Source organism: Rhodnius prolixus, unplaced genomic scaffold (genome assembly GCF_049639745.1).
Source record: "Rhodnius prolixus isolate KJV_2025 unplaced genomic scaffold, Rpr scaffold_2, whole genome shotgun sequence".
Lineage (NCBI taxonomy): Eukaryota > Metazoa > Arthropoda > Insecta > Hemiptera > Reduviidae > Rhodnius > Rhodnius prolixus.
Genome location: NW_027411592.1, coordinates 14,749,675 through 14,776,309, shown reverse-complemented (window position 1 = coordinate 14,776,309; position 26,635 = coordinate 14,749,675). Strand labels below are relative to the sequence as shown.

At 31.9% G+C, this 26,635-nt stretch overlaps 1 protein-coding gene across 3 annotated transcripts in view; it reads right to left on the bottom strand.

Annotated features, from left to right (window-relative positions):
* sls (sallimus) overlaps positions 1-26,635 on the bottom strand; it is a 256,723-nt gene that overhangs the window by 136,132 nt on the left and 93,956 nt on the right. The window contains exon 1 of one of the 3 annotated variants that reach the window (XM_074118100.1): positions 24,872-25,148. The exons of 1 other annotated variant lie outside the window; for it this stretch is intronic. In XM_074118100.1, the coding sequence (XP_073974201.1) occupies positions 24,872-24,944 (73 nt within the window). In that variant the 5' untranslated portion in view covers positions 24,945-25,148. Of the gene's footprint in view, positions 1-16,941; positions 17,215-24,871; positions 25,149-26,635 lie in introns of those variants that run through there. One more of the 3 variants, XM_074118101.1, reaches the window with a different exon arrangement.

The window sequence follows — 26,635 nt, the reverse complement described above, 5'->3', positions numbered from 1 at the left end:
GAGGATCGCCTTACTTAACTCCTTTCTGGGAGCAACTATCTTTAAAAAGGCCACCGCGACCTAACGCGGCGTTGCGTTAGTCTAGCGAGCCAGCTCACGCATACAACCAGTCGCGGCTATTCTTTATATAAATATCTGGCATACCCTCATGTATCCGCACTGCTGCTTGCTACAATAGGATGTTTATAATGCTTTGGGTAAAATCAAACAAGGCTTTCTTTGTACTGATGAAATTCTATTAAATACACTTTTACCTGCACTTTGCAAAACATTCTACGGGAAAGTAGATGTGGCTGTAGAGAAAACGATTTATTTCCCTAAAAGTTTTCTAAATAAACTTTAATTACAGCATGGTTATATGTAATACAAGTTGAGTAAATAATAAGCACTCTTAGGGAACAAATTAGATGAGGGGATAGCCTACTGTAGGCTTCACTCGCGGAGATTTCAGATTAGAATCCAGCTGCTGACACTTAGATTTTTTTCTTCTAGGCGCTTCTTACAGCTCACTGTCCGGTGATGGGCAGTTGTCTGTAACTGAGAAAAGCTTCTGGTGCTACCCATTGATCTCAGATGTTGATGCGCCTTAAGCAGAGAAATAAGTAATAAAAACCAAGTTCTCTAAAATAAATTTGCTGTGAACCTTCGCAAGACTTACTCTTAACAGTTCTAAATGCAAAGTAATTTTCTATTTTATAGAACGTGCTTAATTAACTAAGCAGCTGGCTAAAGAGCCCATCATATGTTGTTAAGTAACTAAATGTGTAGTTACTTTATCCCAATACCTACCTACATATATCTACCAATATCTTACCAGTCCCTACTACTAAAGTCAGGTGCCTGTTTTCAATATCTCTACCCCCACTTCCAAAATCACTGAAATAATTGTTTTCGAGAAAATTTTTCCAAATAAAATTGCTTATCTAGCAATAAGCACGCCAGATTCACAGATAATTACATTGCATACCAAATTTAAACGATTCAGTGTTCTGTGCACAGTACTTCCAACTTCCACTTTGTTCTACAACTTTGGTATTCTATCATAGCTTTTAATATTATTTGAAGCATAACGAAAAATTATTTTGCATTAATTATGAACCTTATTTTCATAATAATTTTTTAAATTATATAAACATGAATTAACCAAAAAATAAAAATAAATAAATAAAATATTCTTGGCTCAAATTCAAAAAAGGTAAATGGCCTAACGTTAAGGTAAGAATGAGGAAGTTGCATTTGGCATTTAAATGTTCACAATTTATTGCTTAAAGAAGAAAACAGCGATCTTTTCATATTATCGTAATTAAGCTTTCAGCAAAATACGTTTTTTTCGTGTTGTTAAGTTGGGATTCCTGCAAGGACGCCAAAGATTTCTGAAGTAGTTACAAGTTCACTTTCCCATTAGGAAATTGAGCGGTTAATGTCTTTTGGTCTGAGAAAATTCGTTTCCTTAAGCAATTGTTCTCATCAGAGAGAGATATTGTGGGGGAGTATCGTTGACCTTCATGTTTATGATCAGAGTTATCATTTGATAAAATATGGCATTACAGGAAGAGCAGCATATTTCATGTTGAATGAAAAGAAGAAGAAGAAGAGAGAATACATAATGTTTCTTAGCATTTCTAGACTATTTTAGACTAGCGAAAAATGAATTCAACCGCGTTCTTCGGAGAGAATTGCTGGCCTGAAGGGTTCATAATGCTACATTTTTTTTAAACAATTAATTATGAGACATTCTTAATCTAGAAGTTTTAACACATTCCGTTCTAAAAACGAGTACGATACGTCTCTAGAAATGGCAAAGGTGGCGTAGGCGCTAGAATAGAACCTATATTTAAGACTTACAGTCTAAAAACCGAGGGTGATCTTCCTAAGATTACGACAGGTACCTGCGAGGTTGTGACTATTTTAATATTCTCAATAAATTATTTGCCAATTCAAACCAGTACTTAAAAAAAAAAGACGAAATGAAATTGAAAAACAAACGATTTCTTTTAATTCATTAACGATGGGGCTAATGAACTTTAATAGTAATTAAAATGTAATTTAAAAGAAAAAGAAAGAATCCCGTTTTGAGATAAAAGAATATCCCACAAATGGGCCGAACATTAAAGTTAAGGCTGGCCGGGGCACCAGTCTTAATAACAAAGAATTCCCGTGTAAATTTTATCTATTGAGGGAGAGAGCACACAATAGAATCATTCTTTTTTAACCTTGACGCTGTTAAAATACCTAAAAATGCTTTCATTATTATCCAGGGTTTGCTATAAATTTTTCTTTCGCATTAGAGGAATATAAATATTAAAGAAGATAAATTTGCAAATATTTTATATTCAACGATGTAATAGAACTTAAATCATAAGGGCGAAATTTATGATTATGTATATGTTACCAAACACTGTTCAATACATATTTGAAAGTTCTGAGGCTGTAAGATTTTACTTAGGTATTTTAAATTGTTGCGTAATTGATTTTCCAAATTATTAAGTGTCTAGACTTCCCTCCCAATGCAATAAACGTTCTCTGAAATCTACGGTTTATAGGAAAAGTTATCATGCTTGTTCTCAATCAATCAGATGAGCTTTGAAATTTCTTCCATTTTCAGAGATTGGTTAATCTTCTTGGTAATATAAGAATTCATACTTTCTGCACACTTCTAAAAAAATGTTTACATCCTAAACAGGCCTGGATAGAAGAGAAGAAGCAGTCAAAAATGAAATAAAATTAATCAAACGATCACCAAGAGTAAATTGATTATATATGTTATATGCATATGTTCAATGAGTAAAATTAAAGTTAATAATTACATGTTGATTAGGACAAGTTTATTAAAAGGAACAATGTAACCACAGACCTATTCAGATCTTTTAATTGAACCTTGAAACAATGCCAATTGAACCAACAGCAATATACTATGAACATTTTTAAAACAAACTATTCGTATATAATTATTGATAGTACTTTGAAAAGAATTCACAAGCTCCTTATCTTAATTTAGTGAGAATGTAAATCTTACTTTGACTCACAGTATTATTGTCTTCTCCGTGGAAGGGACAGTATATGATACTCGAAGAGAATTACTGATTATTGATGAAAGAAACGTGCCAAATTTCAGTTCAAAAACCTCTATTTTGGGTGATAATGTTGGCCCTTTATATTCTATTTTAGAGTGGCTTGCGGTTGGCAGATTAGAGGCAGTAAAGATCACTGCCTAATAAGTATTAGAGGTAATTAAAATTGTCCGGCGGGAAGTTGATTTCAAAATATAGTCAAAAACTGCACGAAAAAGCGTAATTTTGAAATGGTTAGTTCTCTAGTAAACGTTACTACTCACGATGCAAAAAAATAATAATAATAAAAATTGCAATAATCGCACGTATTGTTTTCGGGTTTGAACATTTTCTCCGGAAAATTCAATTAACAGCAGTTTGGACTGGTGGGTCTTGCATCTAAAGGACTATTTAGGTATTATGTCAAATAGGACACTTGTATATGTTAAAGAGAATTACAAAAGTCGTTGAATTATCCTCATAATTTCAGCACTTACCAATTTTAAAAAATGTACAAATGATTTTTTTTTTTTAAGACTCACTATACATAAATGTCTACATGTCTCGTTCATAAGCACGAATTATTTGAAGTTAAGCGATTTTCTAAAGAATTTGCTCAATCATACACAACATTAATTTATGAGTATCATATAACTATCCCGGGATAGGAAGTATAGATTCCACTAAGCTTTGAATAGATTTCTATGATTGTCCAGACATTGCCAAACGGTTCTTGGAGATAACGTACGTTGTTAATCTTATTGATTTAATATGAAACTTTTTTTAAAGAACAGGTGTAGTTCATCAGTGATCATGTTTAATATTAAAGCCACTCATCACAAATTCAAATTTCAAGTAAATTTGGGAACTACGGTAAGCTAAAGTCGGGCAAGTGATCCCAGTATTTTTTTATGAGAGTATTTTATCTTAAAATCGTTATAATGAGGTATTGCCATCAAAACGATAATCTGTATTCTTTTAATCTCTGCAAAAAAAGACATTGGTAGTATTTATAGTGTTCGTATAAAGTAGTGGGAGAGCCCAAAGAAGGTTTAGCTGTTTCAGCCAATCTAATTATATTGTAGTCAGCAGCTTATTTTTATAGCGTCATTCATCATGTCCTGCTTCTCTAATAATTTGTTTGAAACATAATTTTATTTTTGTTTCTTTCTTTAGAAGCAAAATAAGAGGATAAATTCCTAACTTTACAATGAATTAAAAATAGCAATTGACTATGATTTCATTTTTTTTTTTAATTATGTTCATTACAGTCCGTGGTTTATTGCTAGTTTCTTAGCAAAATAAATAAAAAAGAAAGAAATGATTTATTTAATAGAAGTTTATTTACAAGAAGATGATTGATTACTGCCAGTTTAATAACAATTCTTTTATAATAATAATTTAATAATTACTTTGTCTTATTACCAAAAACATTGGAGCAAAAAACAGCGATCTTCCTATCTCAACATTTTAAATGTCCTTTAAAAATTAATACCCAAATAAATATTCTTTACATAAACATTGTTCTTCATTGTACCAATTAATCAGCTTCTGCTAAAAGCTGCTTTACTATTCCGAATGGGTGTATGTAGCTTTTTTTTTAATTGGTTTAATTATTGGATACTAAAGCATGGCTGCTGAACTATGTTGTTAGCAAAACAGCATTATGATGAGTGTAAAAGAGTAGTTAAAGTCTAAAAGTAAGTTAACAGGTCAAAAATTAAGCTCATATAAAGGGGGTACCCTACCAAACACAGGAACAGAATATGATATGGAGTTTATAGTTCCTATCTTTTTGGTTCTGCTTATTTGTTACTGTACTCTCAATGTATAGTACTGACGATTGCAAGTACAATGTAGCGATTACAAGTTTAAAAAAAACATATAAATAATGGAGAATTTACTGGAGAAAGGCGAGATTCAGACATGCGCATACCTGAAGAGCTTTGCGTACAATCAAAGATTTTTGGATATTACGTAGTATTATTATTACAACTTCGGAAGTCTTTGTGAATTATATTTTGGTTCATTGCATTATGATACTTGCTGATGATTACGATTAACTTTCGGAAGCATTCATCAAGATATTTTTTAATGATGCAATTTAATAGTGCTGAGTTCTTCTGATTAATATCAGGAAGTTTTCTGTTGCAATGATTTAATTTTAAATAAAATAAGATTTGATCAACTAGACAATTTTAATGAATTGATTAGTAGAGAACATAAAAAATTTGATTTTATGATTTCCATTAAATTTTAGACAAAATTATCTCACAGAGGATAACTTAAGAAGCTTAATATAGGTCAATGGTTCCTGTGGAGTGTGAGGAACATAGTTTTAGAAAGGAATTCTAGGAGGCGAAGATAATCCTTGGCTGACCTCTTAGTTTTGTCACTAAATAACTCCAGATCTGCTTTCACATGTTAATTTTTTTTTTTTTTCATTACCGATTATATAAATAGGGAGGGGATCGACTTTCTCGGAGAGGAGCTTCGGAGTGATGGACAGTGTTGCCTGCAACGCGAGATCACTGTCCAGAGGCCGGCAGTGCACTGAAAAAATTCGATGGGCGCCAATGACCTCGGATGTGGACGCGCTTAAAATAAAAACATTATCAGTAAATAATACCTAGCATAATCCTCGTGACTTTAAAGGAACTGTAAACAATTAAACACATTTGGGAAATTTTTCTGGATCTGCAAATATTGCAGAAAGGCAAATTCGAAGAAAATGAAATGACAAATTATCTTACAAGTTTAGTTTTTTTTAGTGGAAATCTGATTTGTCTGTCACTAGCATAAAGTATGTGAGGTTTACGAGAAGTACAGCACTCAACAACAAATGCGTTGCTCTATCCTTTCAGCAAAACAAAGTCTTCTTTTATAATTTAATAAATCTTCTTTTTTTAAAAAAACAAAAGGTCTTCTTTAAAAGAGTGAACAAATATTTAAGTGTTTACTCAGAGATCCAAGAAAATCAATGGGAGATATATTTTTCAGAAATTGGGAAAACTAAAAGTCCATCAGTAGGTTGCTCTTAAGGTCAATAGTTTTCCGATTAAGAAATCACGACATACGGAAAATTAGTTTTGAGCTGTTTAGGAATATTCAAAACTCTCTTTCTAAATCAAGAAGGGTGAAATTGTGCATTGCCAATGGGAAATTAATCTATTTGAAATTTCACTCGATGGCAGTTTATCCTGTTTAAGAGGTAAAAATATATTGGAAATAGAATAATATTTATGGTTAAAAAGCTAAAATAACAATCTTAGACATTTCAAATTCGAAACAATCAGTCGATCCATTTCGCTACTACACTATGTGGGAGACCAGGATCCTTGTGAGCCCAAATCGGCCGGCCAGTTTATAGCCGGTTTGTTGAACAGAACAAAAAAATTTGGGAAGCGCAAAAGGAGGTAGACGATCTCTCAACGTCAGCTGTGACACAGACAGACTAAGGATGTTTCCTTTTTTCACCCACACAATCTCACACAGCGGTATATTTTATGAACGCAGATTCCAGAGATTCAAGTCGCGTGAGTATACTTTATTCTTCACACTTTATATATAAACATTTTATTTATATAGATTTTTTTTTTTTTTTTATTACTGTTGTCAGAAATAATTTCAACTTTCTATTGCATTTATAAAATACATGAAATTCAATCTCATATCGTCTAGAAGTTTTTGTTTTTTTTAAATTTATTAGAAAGCTCTACAAATGATGAATTTTATAAAGTGATTTACTAATTTATTTTTGTTTTTTAGTTTCAGAAGCTTGCACCTCCTTCATTGTGAATTCTTTCTACATTCTTGGTTTGAAATATAAACTTGATCCAGTGGCTAATTTTAGATTATAGATTTAGATTTTTAAAAGATTTAGTCGTTATAATGGTGCCCAAATAGAGAAGATCACTTTTTTTTTATTATAAAACTTTAGCATATAATTTAAGAATGTAACAACTTCTACAGATACAAGGGGAAATTTTATGCTTGAAGTGCTAGCGTCACTGAAATGTGTCCGATTTGATCTAAATTTTGTCTTATTAACTGTTTATTGTCTTATTAATTATTTTATTCTATTTTGCTTATTGATTTGTTACTTACTAAGCCCTTTATCACTCTCAGAGTGTGTGGAGAAATATATCTCTGAATAGAAAATATAAAAGAAATTATTTTCTGTTTTGTGTCACGTTTTCCCACTAAATCGCTGGCAAGATTTTTTTTTTTTGGTTTGAATATTTTTGTGAAAAATTTAAGATAAATATTCAAATTTTTGGTTTAAGTTGCTGGAAGATGCCGGAGCCTTTGCTGGGCAATTTTTCTTAGCCCTGTTCAAATCAGCGTAATTTTTACATAGATCATGCAGCAAACTGTTCAAAATTGGTCAAGGCAGAGAGGGTACACTGCAGAGGCGATGTTATCCTCTGAAGAATGGCGCTGTAAGACCACTGCTCACCATATCTACTCCCAATCATTCCACCTTTCTTCCGCTGTGCTAATCACATCCTCTGTATAGTTTTGCAGATTTTCATCTCAACAAAATTTTCCTTTCAAAACAGCGCAGAATTTTACTTTAATATTATTTCCGGAAGTTTGAGTACTGGAAAACAATCTGGTTTCTTCACTAACCTAGTTCTATATTTCTGACTATCAAAGTTTATAGAAAAAAAAATTGGATAAAAATAAATGTACTTTCATCAAAAAATATAAAAATTAAATTTAGATGAGAAAGAAGTTCTGTTTACTTAAGCATGACAGCTCCACCTGGAAAGATCTGGTTGTAATCCTACTCCTGATGTTCTTAAAATATAAAACTTTACGATTTAGTAGTTGCCGTTAATTAATTGCTGTAAATGAAAAAGAACATTGTTCTTTGTAAATACCCAAACTATATAGAAAGCAAGTAATTACACTGCATTGGACAATACTATAATTGAACGTTGTAAGGAATCCTGTTATTTCCTTTTAATTGGAAAAGTACTCATTCACCTGAAATCACTAATGACCAGTTAGATCTTAATTTAAAATGTGGTTGAATGCAATGATTGTTAACAGTTAAACCTTAAAGCAATGTATAGAACGCTTCAATATTATGTGTATTTTAAAAGGAACTGAACCTGTCGCCTCCTACGGAAATATTTCAAGATTTCAACCATCTGGTAGTAGAGCACGATACAAATATAGAATCCTGAGTGTTTTTATGTAAAAAATAACATTAAACAATTTTATTTATCTGATTTTCAATTTGCTGCAGAAATTCCTTTGATTTATTGAATCTTATTTTACATACTGCGAATATTTGTATTTATAACACCTAAACACGTAACTTTAAACAAGGCATTCCATATGATCAGCTTTAAAAGCAAAATGTTTCTGATTTCTTTCTTACTTGTGAACTAGATTTATTGAAGACCACAACTTGAAGGAAATCAGAAGTGAGTTTCAACGTAAAAGAGAAAAGATAACGCTGTAAGAAAGAAGAAGTGTAATTTTATGTAGTGATTGGCCTGTGTTCACCATATTGATGATAAATACGCTGGAGAAGAAAGGCAGAGGGTGAATATATCCACCCAAGACAAAAACTGACATGATCTGGAGGGTTTTTTTTTTTTCTAGTAAGTTCCAGGGATCTTATCCTGCAGAAATGACTGAATCAGATTACAATGCTGGAACGCTCTCGCAAAAGTGTTGGAAGTCTCAAGAAAAGCTAAGGCTGAAATGTCTTTTATATGAAGAAAGAATAGAACAAAGCTATCAGAAAAGTATCGAAGAAATGTTCCGCATATCACCTAGCAAGTAAAGGCAACAGCTTGTGGGTTCCCTACGGTGTAGAAGAGCATGTGCACGCCTCTCCACTAAATGTCAACGGCAAGGAAGGCCCTTAGTGAACTGTACAACCGTCACGCAGAAAAGTATTCTGTTAGGTAGGCTATCTCCGGCCAGGTAGGTATTTGCTACGACTTTAAGCTTGACTATTCGTATGTCATGACTTCCCCCCAGCAATCTACTACATCGAATAACTGTGTTGTGCAATGCTGTATGCCCTCTAAAGAATGACAGCAAAGGTAGGAGGAATAACTGCATTATACCAGTCTCTAATTCAGCAGCGAACTAATTGTTATGGATGCAAAGAAATTATTGAGATTAAGCTTTCAACAAAAATACACATGAATACGAAAAAAAACGCTTTTATTTAACGATAAAGCAGAAAAAGAGAAGAGCAATTCCAATAGAAAATAATACTAAGCTCAGCGATTAATATGCTGGAATGATATATTTGGAAGCTACAACTGCACCTGCACTATGAAGATGGCTTCGAAAATGCTAAAGTACACAAAAATCTAGATTTTTAAAACTGGTACCGCTAACATTTATTAATTTACCTTCCACAAAAATTGAATTTTACCCAATCCACGAATTATTAAATATCATAACAAAAAAAATAATTTTTATAGCTTTTCCTAAAAAACAAACATTTAGGTAAAGTTCTGGGATGAGGGTAACTAAGCATTAAAAATTGCTATTACTTGAATATTTGGCAATTATAATATTACTTAATTGTTGAAAAAGAAACTATGAGAATATTACCTTAATGAAAATTTGTACGGAGTTTTTCGGCAATGTAGAAAATAGAATTTGCTAACATCTAACATTATTAAACACTTCTTCCTTACTGAATAAAATTTTATCTTCACTTAAAAGTAAAAATAACGATTGTGTCACTTACTATTCCTAGATAGATGCCTTTTTTTAAAGTATAATTCAGATAAATCTTTATCTCCACTCAAACACACCTACTTAAATTAGTATTTCTTTATTTATTAATCATTCACTTGATTTAAACTAATGTTAATAAAATGGTACCGACATTTCGAAAAATAAAATCTAAAATACAACTAAGTTAACGGAAATTCTATAACCATTCATTATTTATTAAATCCTATCAAATACAATATGATAATTGCTAACAAATTAACGAAGGTGCTCCATTTGATCTTAGTAGGAAAGCTGTTTGCCTTATAGCAATTTAAGACTAAAATTTACTTTGATTTGGAATTTACTTACTTTACGACATCACGGGCTTATAGTTGAGTACATGGCACGTTCACCCTTGATTTTAATTCGTCAAACCATTAGAAAACCAAAAGAGTACCACAAAATGACCAGAATATTTTTTCTTAAAAAACAAGGTATTTTATTACATTTTTATCATTTAAAATTTGATTAGGAAAAAAGTTTAACTCTTCATATAGTCATACATCAACATTATACTTCAATTTAAATTTAATACACCAGAAAAATTAGATATTTATATGTTATACTACAACTTGTTTAATTTATATATGTTTTGTAGATAAATCATTTTACTTTTACAGTGAGATTCCATCAACTCCAATACAATTACATACTTCAGAATAAGGATAAGCTGCATAATGGCAACACAAGTAAATGCAGTATGATTTAAATGTACAGGAAACCAAGTTGCAAGTTTGCGAAAGCAAGTTATACCTGATAATTTTGTGTAATCATTTAAATTTTCAGATTTTTAAATCACTAATAGCGATTCTTTTTTTTTTTTAATTAATCTATTTTAGTACAATGTACAGTAATGAAACAAATTCTGCGTCGACCGAAGTGCTATTCAATCAACTTATAAGTTCGAAAAAATAATAATGTAAACTCTGATAAGAAAATCAAAATCCTGGGTTCATACGTTTTCTTTAAATTAAATTGGTTTCAAAAATATTGTGACCATTTTGATACTCTATGTTTTCTAATGGTTTAATGATTCGAAAAAGGCATTGAACCTTAACATTACCTACATATCACGCGGGTAATCTTAAAGATTACATAATGTTTGAGAGATAAGAAGGGCTTTTACTGAAAACTTTCATTGTGAATAATGCATATTTAATACATTCCCTGAATAATGGCGTTGAAAATAGAGGGAGGTCTGTTGATAATAAATAATGTCAATTCCTATTTGTTTAGAAATAAGAAAATCTAGGGCTTGCTGGGTGGGAGAAGGGTGGTCAGACGTGCTTTTATTTTATTTTTTATTTTTATTTGATTCAAATAAACTGAGAGATACACATTCGTTCGTTAAAGGAATTGTAATGCTGATGAAATTGTGCTCCCCTTGACCCTAAATATTCTTACCGTAAATGGATAACATTTTCACTAGCAAATAACATCTGAGTCACCCAAACACCTGGTGTCGCCCTCTTTAAGCAGGTAAAGTCCACCACTATTTTATGCCTACCCTGGCACACTTTCATTTCAAACTATTTTAATTATTTTTCCAAGCTTAACACAATTCAAAATGCACAATGCTGCTGTAAGAGGTTTTTTTTTTTTTAATTCTTTCTTTTATTTGATGAAAATATGGTTTGTTTTAGTTCAATTACTATTAGCGTCCAAATTATAACAAATATAAACGCACTAAATAATAAGATAAATAATAAATAGTCAGCAAATGTATTATACAGTGGAAACCTTTACTCCAAATTGATTAATCTATTTTTTGATGGATTGAAGTCCGAAACCTTTTGATTCAGTTTTTTTTTTTCTTGTTTTAATGAACTTGGATATCTCATTTCATTTAAAATGATTTTATTTCATTTTCATCCGTTCACCATTAAAACGAAACTGAAAGTTTAAAAATGATGCAACTTCATGCATTATTCCTCTGAGGAAGGAAAGCCGTACCCTTTAGAAGCGATGTAGGGCAAGAGCACAGTTTAAGCAGGACAATAAAATAATTGCATGCAATTCTAGAAACCATACTTAATTACAGAATTTAGTTGCATAAAATCTTCTCTAAAAAATAAATACCTAACTAACCACTTTTTTAAGAGCTTTAGGCATAATAGTATAGTCACAACCTCAAACACTTGCCTTGGAATGTCATGTTTTAATCAGAACTGCTGAGGATGATTATCAATTAAGACAGTTGGTCACAGTCAGAGGAGGCAAACTTGACTTTATCAAAATTCAACATAAATTTACCAACACTTGATCCCTTAGACAAGTTTCAATAAACAAATCCCGACTTAGAATTAAACCCTTCATTGGAGCCTTTGTTATGAACCTAGATATTTCATTTGAATTTTGTGATGTTAACGTCATCTTGATATTTCTAGTTCCGTGAACGGATTATTTGTTATTTCTGAAGAATTTCCACTGAAATTCTGTTACTCTGGATCTGTTTGTTGTTATACAATATTATAGTCTGTAGTTTGTTCTTAAGTTGGTATGATTCTTCCACCATATCATTCGGCATATTTGAGTCGTTCAGGTTTCGGGTACCAGTTCACTCTCTTCCTCGGAGATCCAGTGCACCCATTATCAGTATCTTTGTTATCCTAGAAACGAAATCTCCAGCGGATTTTTTTTTTCTTTCACGGATTTCATTTTAATTTCAACCCAAAATCAGAAGGGCACGTTTATAGAAAAGATATTCTTCTTAAACAGCATATATATCCCGACGATGTTTTTTTTTCTCTTAAAGAAATTATTTAACAATTATTAGTCAACAATTGCTAGTGATTTAGGATACTAATTTTGAACGTTAGTTTGTATTTCTTAGGAAGCATGTTACCCATTTCTACTGAAATTTTATTTATTCTTTCTAATTAATTGTGGTCACATAGAATTTACTTGGGTCTTGTCATCCATTAAGTTAGAATGAGAAGAACTTAAAATACTTTAAATCTTAATAAACGGCAAGTGATATTCGGCGCAATTTTCTTGAAATAACAGGACTATTATTGTGCTTATTTTAGAGAAATATTTTTAAAGATAAAATGAGGGGCTAATATCCTAAGCCATTAGCAAATTCCAATTCTACAGACCTTCCTAATGATACAGCTAATCACCATTAACTTCTGTTTAACTAATTAAAAGGTTTACTTTATAAATCTCATATTTTTTAATTTTTATTAAAGCACAAGCCTTTAAAAATAACAAGAAAAATACTTGTATATGGATTTTAATCCAACTATTTACAAATAATTCTAGAGCTGAATAACTTTCATTTTGCACAAGTGTCTATTCTAATGATTAATATCTAAACAGACAGAAGTGAATGATAAATTAATTCTGTCTGCACAAATACATTTCTTTCTTGACCTAAATTTATTCATATTTTCTAATATTAAGTAGATTATTTAACTTGCAATTGAGAAGGCAATACTTAGGTACCTTAACATAGGTTGTGAAATGAATCTAGGACTTGAGTTAGAAAGGTTCGCTTCTAGAGAAATTTTTACGAGAACAGGTACGGTTTTACAGAGTTTCATTATACATATTTCTGTATTTAATCTAGTGGGTTTTGTGGTTGAATAATGTGCGTTAGGTTCGGGATAACACAAGATTTTAAAAAAAGTCTGAAAGAGATTTTTAAATCATTTGAGTAATTTAGATTTACAATATTGCTCCTTTTTTTTCTTTTCACGAATGAAACTGACACTCTAGATTCTGGAGTTTTTAGTTAGTAAAATTTTTTTTTAGAGTCAGAATGAAATGCTGACGAAGGATAATGTCTGATAGACCTTAATTCCAGTAAATTCTCATGTTGAAAAAAGCGTCCTATTTAAGCCAGAAAAAAGATAGTGCTAGCAGAGCGATTTAGTGATAGTTTTCTTAATATCTATTAAGCTCAAATTTACAACTTAAAAATTTCTGATTTTTTTTTTTTTTTTTGACTGAGTCCTATTCTTTTAAATTTGTATGGTAAGTGGTAACAGGTGAACTTAATTGTTGAACCATACTTTCGAAAGTTAGGTATTATTGGGGAATCTTCCATTTCAGTGCGTTCATCTACCTTACAGAAACAATCACCAGTGGGCCTAACAGGCTCAAGGAATTTTAACTAAAAAAACTGCAGTAGGTGCGGGTTAAGGAAAACACATCTTTTGTTCTTAATTACTGAAATATTGATAATACTTTTACTTTCATTATTATTGTTACAAATAGTGCGCAACTATCGGTGATTTAACATTCAACATAATTATAAAAAAAAAAAAAATTACACTAACAAAAAGGCACATCTAAAGCACATTGAGAAGGTATGCATTCCATAAGCCCTAACCGACTCAAGCCATAAGGAGAGTCTGGTTTACTTTTAATTTCTATTCTAAGACTTGCAAGCTATTGGCGCGAAGTGTGCCAAGGTTGGCCTTTGAAGTAAGGTCGCTCTTTCATCTACTGAATGCCATCCTCAAGACAATTATGCATTTATAAACTTACTACTAACTGTTAACTTTTATGTTAAATAATGCCATAAATGTTTGTTACCCGACTTAAAATTTAAAAAAGTATTTTAAACACTGTTCAGAAATAATAAAAATATGCTCAAATAAGTTTAAAAGAAATTAAAATATGATGGGATCCATTAAGCTAGACAGAGTCAATATTTTTTCCGTCACATCACGTATGTTCTACTCTATTATCTATCCATCCTTAGAAATAGATAAAAGAAAGCAGAGCTTTAGAGTTAACTTGACTAGATCACATTTCCACATCACTTTTCCGCATAAACCACCCACTTCCAGTATACATTATTCTTTTAAATTTATCCTTACTGTAACTTTAATGAAAAAGTGTTTCAGAAATATTCTTCTGGGTAGCGAAATGAAAGTTATCAGCTTGATTGTATAAGTTTATAAATTTATAAGGAAAGTTACTGGAATTTATTATGAATATCTTCTTGTATGTACATGTTCATTTTAAAATATTGACAAATTCTACAAATTCAGATGCTAATTTAATCCCTACTTAAGGTCTAAATCTTCCCGTAGATTTCATTTTTCAGATTATGTAATTGTTCGCCGTATATGGAAATATAATATTGTTGTAACATACATTATATGCCCAATCATCTCTGCAGTTTGGCAACTTCATACATAGTTGTTCAGATTTTCATTAAGAAATGTTGACCTTATATGCTCGAAATTTATAGTTTCTTAAAAGTTTGGCTTAAACCAAATTCTAAAGGTTCATAATCTGAATCCGCTCAGAAATATCAAGATGAAAAACTATGACGATACATTTTCAATTAAGAACGGGGCACAACGATCTACAAAGCCATTTATTTAATGTTATATATGAGGTAACTCGTAGGAGAAAGTGGGACTAGCTTTATTCCCAGATTGCTTGGGCGCTCCTAAAGATATCTCTGTCTATAAAACCAAGCAATATCACCAACCTAAATGGGTTCTTCAAAGGTAGTGGATGGAGTACAACTGTTCTGTTTTAGCGAACACAGCGGCAAATTGTAGCAGCTCACTTTATATCAAATCAACAAGTTTGGAGAAAACAGACTATCACAAACATTACAACGCTTTAACAGTCGCCTGTGAACCATGAACAAACTCTACACTAAAAGAGCTACAATAGAACTTTTGGATAAGTTAAGTAAATTAAGCTTAATCAATATTCCCCACTTAAATTAATTTTTCTAAACGTAATTCCCTTATTTTAACTATCAATTTTCAAAAAGCGAAAGGAAAATTTTAAACGGAGAAAGATCCAATCAGATAGTTCACCAAAAAGCAGGTTCAGACCTCAATGAATCCAGAGTTCAGCATGAGCTGGCTCTGACAGCAATAAATCCAACTCTATATAGTCTTTATTCATTTTAGATGTTTAATATTTATTTATAATAAATTTAAAAACATCTGCTTCGCAGTTGAATTCAAATACTCCCTAAACATGCTAAACATGTTCGGAAACATGGTTTAAAACGCCACCTTTAATATATAATTTTTTTTATGACAACGAAATAAATTGTTTTCAAAACAGAAAGCAATAGACTCAGCAAAACGTTTCCTTCCTTATTTAGCAAATCTAATGTGTAACACTATCATTGCTTAAAATAATCTATGGAACACTATAAATTTTAAAATGTCAGGTGAAAAATTGAATACATTTTCATTTTTATCTTTAAATGCGTTGGATCATTAGGCAATTTTATTTTTAAACCTGGACTTTTAATAAGTATGAATAGTTTGCTTCAATGTTTCGCAATTTTACCTGATATCTCACTTATAAGAAAAGCATTCCAAACATCCTCTTAAAATGGGAGTTTTTTTGAAAAAAGCTTCCAACTTAAGTTGGTCAACATCGTTGGGTGCAGCTGTAGCCAATTTAACGATAGCTGTCTACTTTTATCTTTACAAAGAGGTTAGCCTAAATTTAGCGGGCACTGAATGGATTATGTACCTGGCTGTAGCCATAACTGTCGCGAGAAAGAAGTACCTACAATTCAAATATATTTTAGAAATTAATTGAAAAATAAACTCTTCTAGTCAGTATCTTCAAAATGTCCAAACAGATACAGTATTGTTCAGTTTAAATAGTTTAGATATTGCAACACCAAATTAAAAGATTTGGTCGGCCTAATAGTTAAAGAAAGTCGCAACAAACAAAAACGAACAAAATATCCCGGGAAATCCATGCATTGTTAGCCAAAAACGTGGGTTCTAACTTAAGAAACGACTCATCAAATACAAACTTTCAGCGACTTTCTGTTTTCATGTTACACTGAACACTAGCAAGTAAGACTCTTTAGAAAACTGGGTCTCGTTCAAGGACATTAACGCAGGGCAAAATCCAAATTTCTGGTGGTGATTCAGATGAGGAGTAAAAAGTGTGAATAGTGTGTGGTGTTTAGTAAGTCATCTTACCTTACTTTATTCAGTTAAAAATTTGACGGGTTATGGCAAACCATCATATTTTTAATATTGCTCTTTCAAATACTTTTCTTTTTATAAAAGTAAAAGAGAAGAAAACATATGTGCTGTAAACAAAAATTGTAAAAGTAGGTAATTCGCCACAACTTCGTAAGTATTTAGTACGCAAAAGTAAATACATGAAAGATACATACTGGGTGATTTGTGGTAGTCCACATACGGTTCTAGTTCTTGGATCATGATGGCGTTCCATGTAAATTACCGCTCCCTCAAAAAATTACCAAAACGCTATTTGGCAATGTGAGAGCTCTTAAATTTTCAGAACAAAAGATAACACGTTTAAGCTACAAAAATCATGGGTGACATACACCGCATACCCTGGGGTACTGGTTATGAGCGAAGTGTGCCGTTCATCAAGAATAATAAACCGATAATGTTTAGATAAGGTATCCTTCTATGAATTGCCTGACTCTCGGAGGAATGAACACTAAACTGGACGTAATCAAGGACTGTACAGAGCCTGGAAGTCTCAGCAAAGAGAGGGGAGAGAGAGACAACGCAACAAGTTAGGAGTCGCCGGCCTGGGGCCTTGGTGGGAGAATCTGAGAATTCGAGTTAAAGTTACTCGGAAAACTTAATAATGGACATAAACAAATTAGCAAATGGAAACAATAGCCACACTAGCCCTTTAATAATATTCATACCCCAAGGCTATTTTTTCATCTACCTGTAAAAATTGTTACACTTTGGAGGCCATCTTCTTTAAAGTAAATAATAGGTATTGTTCTTTAATTAATCAAACACTTGAGCTATTAATTGGTGTTTCTCTTTATCTCTTTTTCTTAACAAAACTCTTTCCTTTATTTTTAAACACATCTTTTTAAGCACTTTACACAGGGAACATTATTGAATAGTATATTTATTGTCTTAAAGGTAGCAGCAGCATTTAGAAATTCTAGGCTGTTGCAACAGCACGGCCTCACTAGTTCACCCTAATGCAAAGGAAACTGCCTTCATTCAAAAAATAATAATAAATAAATAAAATAAAAATAAAGAAATACTATTGGTTAATAATAAAAAAACTGCACTTATATTGTACGATCTACTTGCCATTTGGTACATTCTCCTCCGAATAGACTAAACATAATAATATACTGCTTGACACGTAGCAAAAAATTGCAAGCTAAATTAAAAATTTGTTGCATAATTGTATTTAAAGATTTAATGCAAGAATCCAAATAATACAACTTTAGTCTTATTTTAATTTTTACTTGTTTTAAAAATTTTTTTAACTAATGAATCTGCCTTTTTATTAAACAAATAATCTTTTATTTCATTTGGAAGCACGAACACATTGTTTTGGGTAAAACAATTTCTGGTTAACTATTAACATTTATTGCTGAGGAAGTTGACAATATTAATGTTCTTTGGAGTTTCTTTTCCTGTATTTTGTTTGCGTGTCAAAACAATGACATTCGAGGAAAAACAGCAATCAGGAACACTGGCATTTAAGCTAGCTAAGTTATTGGTTGAAAAAGAATATAAACTTGTTACAATTTATATTAATATCCAAAACATTTTACTTAATCGAACATCTTTCTCATCTGTTGAGTGCGAGGGTGTAAGACAAAGACGGAGTGAGAAAGCGAAGTAAGAGAAAGAGAGAGACAGGTGTAGTTCTCGAAAATGAAAAAAAACGCTAAATATTTTTTTATTCGATTTTAGCCCAAGTTCTTCTTTCTGTTTCGCCTCTAAGAAGTGATATGCTCATTTGACATTTTAATAATCGAAATTGAAGGTATTCGTGTAAATATCTGCATTGAAGTCTCCTGAGCACCAAACATTGTTACTTCTGGAGAAGAACAGTCTCTCTTTTAAGGTTCCTATCAGAATGGTCTACCGATTCCACGAAGGGTAGATAATATTGACGTTTCACGGTGAACTATTTTCTTAAGGTCCAATTTCACACTGTGAACAGGCCAATTGATTTGAGAACTTTCAAGGATTTACTAGAATTCAACGTTTTAATGGAGACAAACGCTTAGGTTCTAAATATCAGGATAATAAAGTTTAGGATAGTACAATGGACAACGTTTTCTCGAAACTGTTTCTGTGGTAATGTAAGATTAGTTCTGAAACTGTACATTCAATAACTGCACTTACTGCATGATTCTCAGACATTTTCCCACAGGCTAATAACCCGTCACCATATAAAAGCAAAACAAAACACTTATTTGAAACTTAAACGAGAAATATTATCGTTAGATTTGTTAAAATGGCTGTAAGAGAAAATCATGAGAAGTTTTATAACCAGAACTTTTTCATAACATGAAATACGAAAATCTTGCCCTCTCGTACATAGCTGCGAAATCTGTAAATTACTGCATAAATGGTATGCCAATGATATACCAATTAATCCTGTGAGTTGTTCTCCTAGTTCTAATTAATCTTTATGGATAGGCCTTCAATTAGAATTTCCTACTATCCCCATCTCTAAGATTGGAACCAGTCAAGGTACTTATTTAAAAAAGGCAGAAACGGTGTAACAGTAGGGTCAATTACATTGTGTTGTATAGAATAGTAATTACACGTTAAGTAATATCTTGATTTTAGCAATAAATTTTTTTAATTCCTATTAAAATTATTCTTTAATTTTATCTTTATTGAAATGACTTTTCTTTACTAAAATATATAAGTATGTATATTTTTTTGGGGCTGAAGTTAGGAAGAATGCTGTTTTTACCATCGGAAATTACAAGCAATATATAAACTGCTGATACCATGTGGCAGTTGATCGCCTGAGTCCACTCCGTGGTAAGTAGATTGAGTGTGTGGGCAGTGCGATGGACTGCACGCATAGCTAGCCGACCTTGCTAAATCCAACTTCCGGCGAGTAATTCATATTTTTTTCTCTCTTTAAGGTATTATCTACTCATTGTAGACTGAAATATTCATTCATGATTAGTTTTCCGCCCAGGTATAATCACTAATAACATTAATCAATATTCAATTACAAAAAATGCCAAGCCCGGAAATTAAGATCATATTTCTTCATTAATGAGAGTAGTAAATAGTTTACTAATTAGTTATAGGGTCGCTACCAGAAAATAAAAGGAAAATATTATTCTTTTTGAGGTTTAAGTTGTTTGTTTTGTTTTTGTTTATTTGTGGGAACAGAAACACTCTAAGCTTCAGTATCCACTGATGTTTTTTTTTATTTTTAAACGGTAGCGAAAGTTCCCCTTGTGCATAATACCCTTTTTTCAACAACAAGAAATAAAATCTAATAAAATGGTAATGAAGTAATAAAAAATAATAATAAATGTCATTTTAGTGGAATTGAATTTTAAGGAACATTTTAAAAATGTCAACTAGTTAGTTTTAAATATTCTACAAACAAGCTCGCTCGTTGCTAACGAAGCAATTATTCACAATTAAACCGCTTAAAAATATTTCACATTAGTATAGTTAAATGGTAAATGGATTAAGTTAACTGTTATTTACTGATTAACAAAATAAGATTTTTTACTAGCTTTTACTAGTACTAAGAAATAACTGTGTTTATGATTTCAGATTTTTAGTTTTCGCTAAAAATAACTATAAGAAGTACTTAATTGGCTGATTACTGAATGACCCAGTGAAGCGCTAAATGTCTCAGACTTGAGGAGTAAGGTGATGCTGAAGTTATGGAGAAAATTGAGAGTTTTTAAATTGGCCTATCCAAAATATTTGGATGGATATTAATCCTTTTTATCCTTTATTATTTATTTTGAAACAAAAAAACAAGCACAAATGATAAAAGAAAGCAGAAAAGACACACATACACGAACAAAAACATATGAAACACACAAAGGCAAGCGTAACAACTTGAAAGGCGACTAGTCAGTGTAGGTTCTCGCAACATCATATCGACTAATCCAGGCGGTTCGACGTTACGCACATAATGATCACGGGGACATTGGTGCCTGGATCTGTGATGATTGGAAAAGTTCTTAAGGAAAGAGAGAGGATTAAAGAATTGTAATGGGACCTAACTTGGCACAGAAGTTTATGTGGGAGGATTGGGCTAAGTCTGAAAAAAGGGAATATTAAGGTATGAATGGAGTCATAAAATGGAGCATTTAGTTCTGTTCTAAGGAAGAGTTGTTCGTTAGTTCCACAGAAGCAAATAAAGTATTTGGTATTTTTCTTCTGTTTGTTAGAGCAAATTTCGAGCGTTTGACAAGCAGTCTTTTTTTTGGTTTTGCATCCGCTTAAGTCTAGTCTATGGGGATTCCATGTTAGTCGTTTATTTAGATATAGAGCATTTACAATGATTCGAAGCAGAATAGGGATGTTGTCACGATAAAGGGGAAAGTTTTTCGGTTTAATGTAAATACTGTGATTTTTGTTCATTTATCTTGATCCTCCACTGGCGAAACCAGGGTTCAAGGAGTTAGAGATGATATTGAGGATTACGGCTGTTCTTTACGGGGATACGATAGCAGTGGGTATGGTACAGGGAAAAGGAGATTGTATTAGGATAGACAGAAAGCTCAACCAATGGCTCAAGGAGTTAGAGATGAGATTGAGGATTACGGCTGTTCTTTGCGGGGATACGATAGCAGTGGGTACGGTACAGAATAAGAAGATTGTATTAGGAACGGCAGAAAGCTCAATCAATAATTTAACTCTAATTTTTGTGCCTGACATTTAAAACCATTAAGCACATTTACAAAAGTAGAGGAAGATATTACCAACTAAAATCTCTAAAAAACGATTCAATCAGTTAAGTCTTATGTTAGATAGAAATTTTAGCCATTTGGATGGGCTTTCTATTTGACAGGAGAAAATAATTTTCTAAGTTAATGTGACAAGTCCTGTTAAATATGTGATTAACAACTTTCAAGTGTCGTCCCTTGTGACTATTGTATGAGTCAAATAAAAAGTTCGGTGAAAGGCTCGCATTGTCGCCAACTGTCTGCCCCTTCAGTCATTAACTAAACTTCATAGACGGATAAGCTTCTAAATGTATTCAAATTCGACTTAGTATTTTCAATTTATATTTGAGCATTTTGTTTTTCTTTGTTCATTCTCTCTTGCCAGTAAGAGGGAGTATGTAGTTACGATTAGTATTGCGATTTTAGAAATGTACATCGGAAGTTGTATCTTTGAATGATAAAATGTTTTTAGTGCACGGCCTGTAATTGTATTTGTGAACAGAATAAATAATGAAGAAAACATATCGAATCACTGAAAGTTCGTTATCGTTTCTATACTATGGTCGCTTCCGATAGCAAGGTTATGGCCTAAACCTTTAAACAGTTTGACTTTAATCTGAAAATTTATTACGGAGAAATTGATTTAAAGCGTTTAATGGGAAATAATATACGGAGGTAGTAAGAAGAACTTAAGTGAAGCTTAGTTTTTAACTGATTGTAAGCTGGGAACTGCCGCAAATTACACTCAGGTAGAAATAGTTCTATTTGTACCGCCTATGCGTAAAGACGGCGTCATAAGCATATTCAGAATATGCTATCTCAATTCTAGAATAGATGTCCCACGAAACCCCTCTGAAGTGATCCACTTCTTACCGATAAACCGATTCAAATAAAAGTGATGTTAATTGTTCAAATAATAAAGATCGCTTAAACTATTAAAAAAATTAAGTAAAATACCCGGAAACCTGTCCCCGTAAAATCGCACTTTCTTGGCATCTTTTGAAAATCTCCCTTCTCAGCAAAAACAAGCACTAAAATTTGTGGGTTATTATACCATTTGGCCTTGAGCTCCGCATATGGCACATAAGCCTATCATTTGGACAGCCTGGTATACTACATGTTTAGAAGCCAATTTCGCTATTTTTCAGGATTCTACGTACTAAACTTTGTACTCACAGGACTTCTTTCAGTTAGCTTTCGAAAGTACAAAATGTATTCAAATTTGGATATTTTAAGATTAGTTATCTTTAACCATTTACAAATTGTTTTAATCGTAGCATTCACATTTGGAACGTCCTGTAGGTTTAGTTTTATCTTCATTTTGACTATGAATTAAGCGCCGATATTTTATTGAAAACGTAGATTACAATACGGTATTTTGTGGCAACAATCGGAAACTGCATTCTGTACCAGATGAACTGTTTCATAATTTTAGGTAAGAAATTTTAGGTAGGTTTTGGCTCGTACTCACTACAGTGACATATTCGAATCTTAGTGGTATGTTTAATTTATATATATATATATATATATAAATATATATATATATATATATAATCAGTCACATCAATTTCTTTTTTCGTTTAATTATAATAAAATGAAACTCTTGATTTTTAATTAATTTCTCAATTAAAACAATCACATGAACTAAAAAAAACATTTTTTAAATTACCCTTGATGCTTTGGATGAACAAAATGGTTTGAATTTTTTCCATCAATGATCATTTTTCTAAAAGCGGAAAACGTACAAAATTCGTTAAATTACTTACAACAAATCGCTGCGGTTGCCGAGCGGTTAGCGCAAACATAAAAATAATTAATTTAAATAAGAATCCAACGGTACTATAAAGCGGATAAACCGGCAGCCAAATACTCAAAACAAAGTTAGTCGGTCCAATTGTAATTTTAAAAACCAATCCAATATTTTCAACTAAGAGAATGGAATTTTTTGGGCCAGTCCTCCCACAAAATGAATATTTTTTTTCCCAAAACAATATTAAGACACTAGATTCTATCTCACTTACAATTAACACTAATGTTTCAATTAAAACTACTACGTACAGTCAGCCATTTAAGAGGTTACAGAAAGACCAACGTATTATTATTGTACGCAATTATAACATAACATTTTATTTAGCAAACCATACTCCCATATTTACATAAAATACGTTGGTGATAAGATTAGAGGATTTACACATTTTTTTAACATGTGTAGTAGATACTTTTTCTGTATACAAGATGCCAAGTTCTATGTAATGATTTTTTTTATTGAAACATTTAACTGTTAGTGTCTTATTTAGAACTTAATTAAAATAATTCTTGAGGTTTCATTTCCGTAACACAAAAAATAACAATAAAGATGCGTAAAGCGCTACCGAAACACCTAGTGTTACTTGATATACCCATACACTTATCTAAATACGGAACAAACAGAGAATGCTTTGATTTACAATCTAACAACCGAAACGGCAGCATCAATGAACAATTTTTCCCATCAATATTTGCTGATTTTTTTTTTCGCTAAAATGGTTTGAACTTAAATCTGGGTCATTGACTACTTCAGAGCATTTATCTTTTCCTTAATTATATGCTTTTTATTTAAAGAGTGTATAATGAAAATTCGTTTTAAGAAAGTTATAAGTGATTCTGTTCTATTTGTCTCTTTCATTATTTTCATTTACATCGTAAAAATTACAGTGATGTGAAAGGCCATAGTGCAAATTTGAAAAATTTAGGATACTGCTAACAAGCGGATTTTTATTCTACTAAGAGAGCTTACTTTTTAAAATCTTTCACGATTCTTTCGGAAGTTGACCTTAATAATTCCATAAAAATAGTTAAAAAAAAAAACTACATTAAGGCGATCATTCGCTAAATTTGGCTCTTTTGTGATGTAACTAGCTCATAGATAAGGTTTTAGAACTTAGAAACGGTATGTTCAAGAATCAAAAAATAATAGTTTTCGTATTTAAATAAATTTTTCTTTCCTTATTTTTAGCAATTTTTTTTTTTGCTTTTTAAAATGACGTTAGAAGATTAGGAAACTTTTTGATTGCATCTCTGCACATAGTAATCACCTTGCTTGTCTCATAAATAAAAAACAAAAAATAGCTCCAATCAAAAGCGGTTTTATTCAATCGCTGAATTGCTTCTTGATTAGCTGAGTAAGCAGATTCTAAGCTTCGTTATCCGCATTTGTACAGTTTAGATACTAGAAGCGTTACGAGGGCCTAATGTTTTTAGTACGGTTTTTAGTTATCTCTTTTTAAATTAATCTGCCACAGCAATAGACTTGAGAGCGTGTTTTCTTTCTTGTGCCCTTAAAAGACGTATGAGTGTGTAAATTCAATGTTTAAGCTAGCAGGATCAATATAGTTCAGGTACGTAGTAATTACTGTTAGAAAGCTTGTCTTATCTTGTCTCTTACCTTGGCTGGTAACTTGGGTGGTGACCCGCTGTTCGGAAGTCCGCTGTTCGCGGGTCTCCTGTGACCTCCTCATCGTGGGAGGCCGGTTATCACACACGCACACTACTTTATCACTCCACTCAATTTATTGGTCCTTTTCTTTATTAAAAACGTCCGTCAAGGCACGGGCCCTTGTTCTCTATTTCTTCGTCTCTCCCTTGTCCTGCCAGTCTCAGACCTCCTATCGTCTATCAGCTAAGGAACACTTGTGCCAACGCTGACACTCCCCCCACTATCCAATAAAACTGCGGGTGGGGGTCTTAGTACTATTTTATTTTTGTAACAGATAAAAATACATATGGTCTTCCCACTTAGATGATGACTGACTTTCCTAACAAGCTCTAGGATAACGATTTTCCTTTTGGAGTTCTTAAAGTTTTAGTTAAAATCATGTTTAGTTTTTTATAAATTTGCTGACAGCGAAAATGTTTTTATTGTAGAATATATTTTATAAATAGAAATACAAATTTAGTAATGTAACATACTGCTATACTCCAAGTTGCGCATAAAGCCACCTTCTTCTAAATATATCTTTGGATTATTGCATTAATTAAAAGCGGCATTTTAATCCATGTAGTCGGGGCAGTACAAGAGACAACAAATTTTAAATCTCAGCTTTATGAATACGCAATTTATGTTGATACTTCCTGCTGTTTGTTGGCAATCTAACAAACACAAATTTTCAACGGAAGAGTGTATGTTAAAAAAAAAATAGCAATATTAAAGTAGGTATGTATAGAAGTCATTCAGGGGTAGCTACATTTTTGCTTGGTAGAACGCTAATGAGGCCAATATTAAAGTATGCATCAGACAAGTTTGTTCTTAATAAGAAGGATACGACTTAGCACGTTTCAGAAAGAGAAAGAAGCTGAACTCTGGAGGACAAGGGAAGGTATAACTCCACGGAGATGTATCTGTACTTAGGTTAATTGACTTAAATAGACTGAGAGCTGGACAGAACATGTACGAGACCTAAATTAGCAGGATGAAGAAGGTCTTAAAAAGAAGCTTTTATTCAAATATAGTAGCACAAGAAGTGCTGAAGGTGGAAGGGTCTGGCTTGACGAGGTTGATAGGGAAGCGAGAGCAATTGGAGCTGGAGTTTGGCGAATGGAGCTCAGAATAGAGATGGATAGCTGAGACCAGAGCCCAGAACGAGCTGTAGCGCCGTCAATGTATGTATTGATGTGTACTGTATATGAATTCAACTTGAATTCACTAAAAATCTAAAATATTTTAATTTCTAATGTAATTTTATTCTAGGTAGGTACTACTTCGTATGTTTTAAATTATGTATTATTGTTAATAGGAATTTAAATCAAAACTCTCTACATACTCTTTTCCTTTTTTAAATATGCAAATTGGTTATTGGGTTAACAAGTTCTAGCCGAGTGCTTTGTGATATTAGAATCTACAACTAGAATTTTAAAGATTATTGTTAAGAAAACCACAATTAGAACAATGCAATTTTTGTATGTGAGTGTTCATGTTGCCTATGATCTCAAAGAAGTCTTGGTGACATTATGTATATATTTCAGATAGTATTGACATTTCTTTGTTATTGTTACTTTTGAGAATGTACTTGCTAATACACTGTTGATTATTTTTTAAAGTAGTCTTATCAGAGATAATTTTTTTTTAGTTGAGTTTATTTTTTAAAAAATCTGAAGCAAATCCTTTTTTACAATCAATAACAAGGAAATTGGAATTTGTTGATTTTTTTTA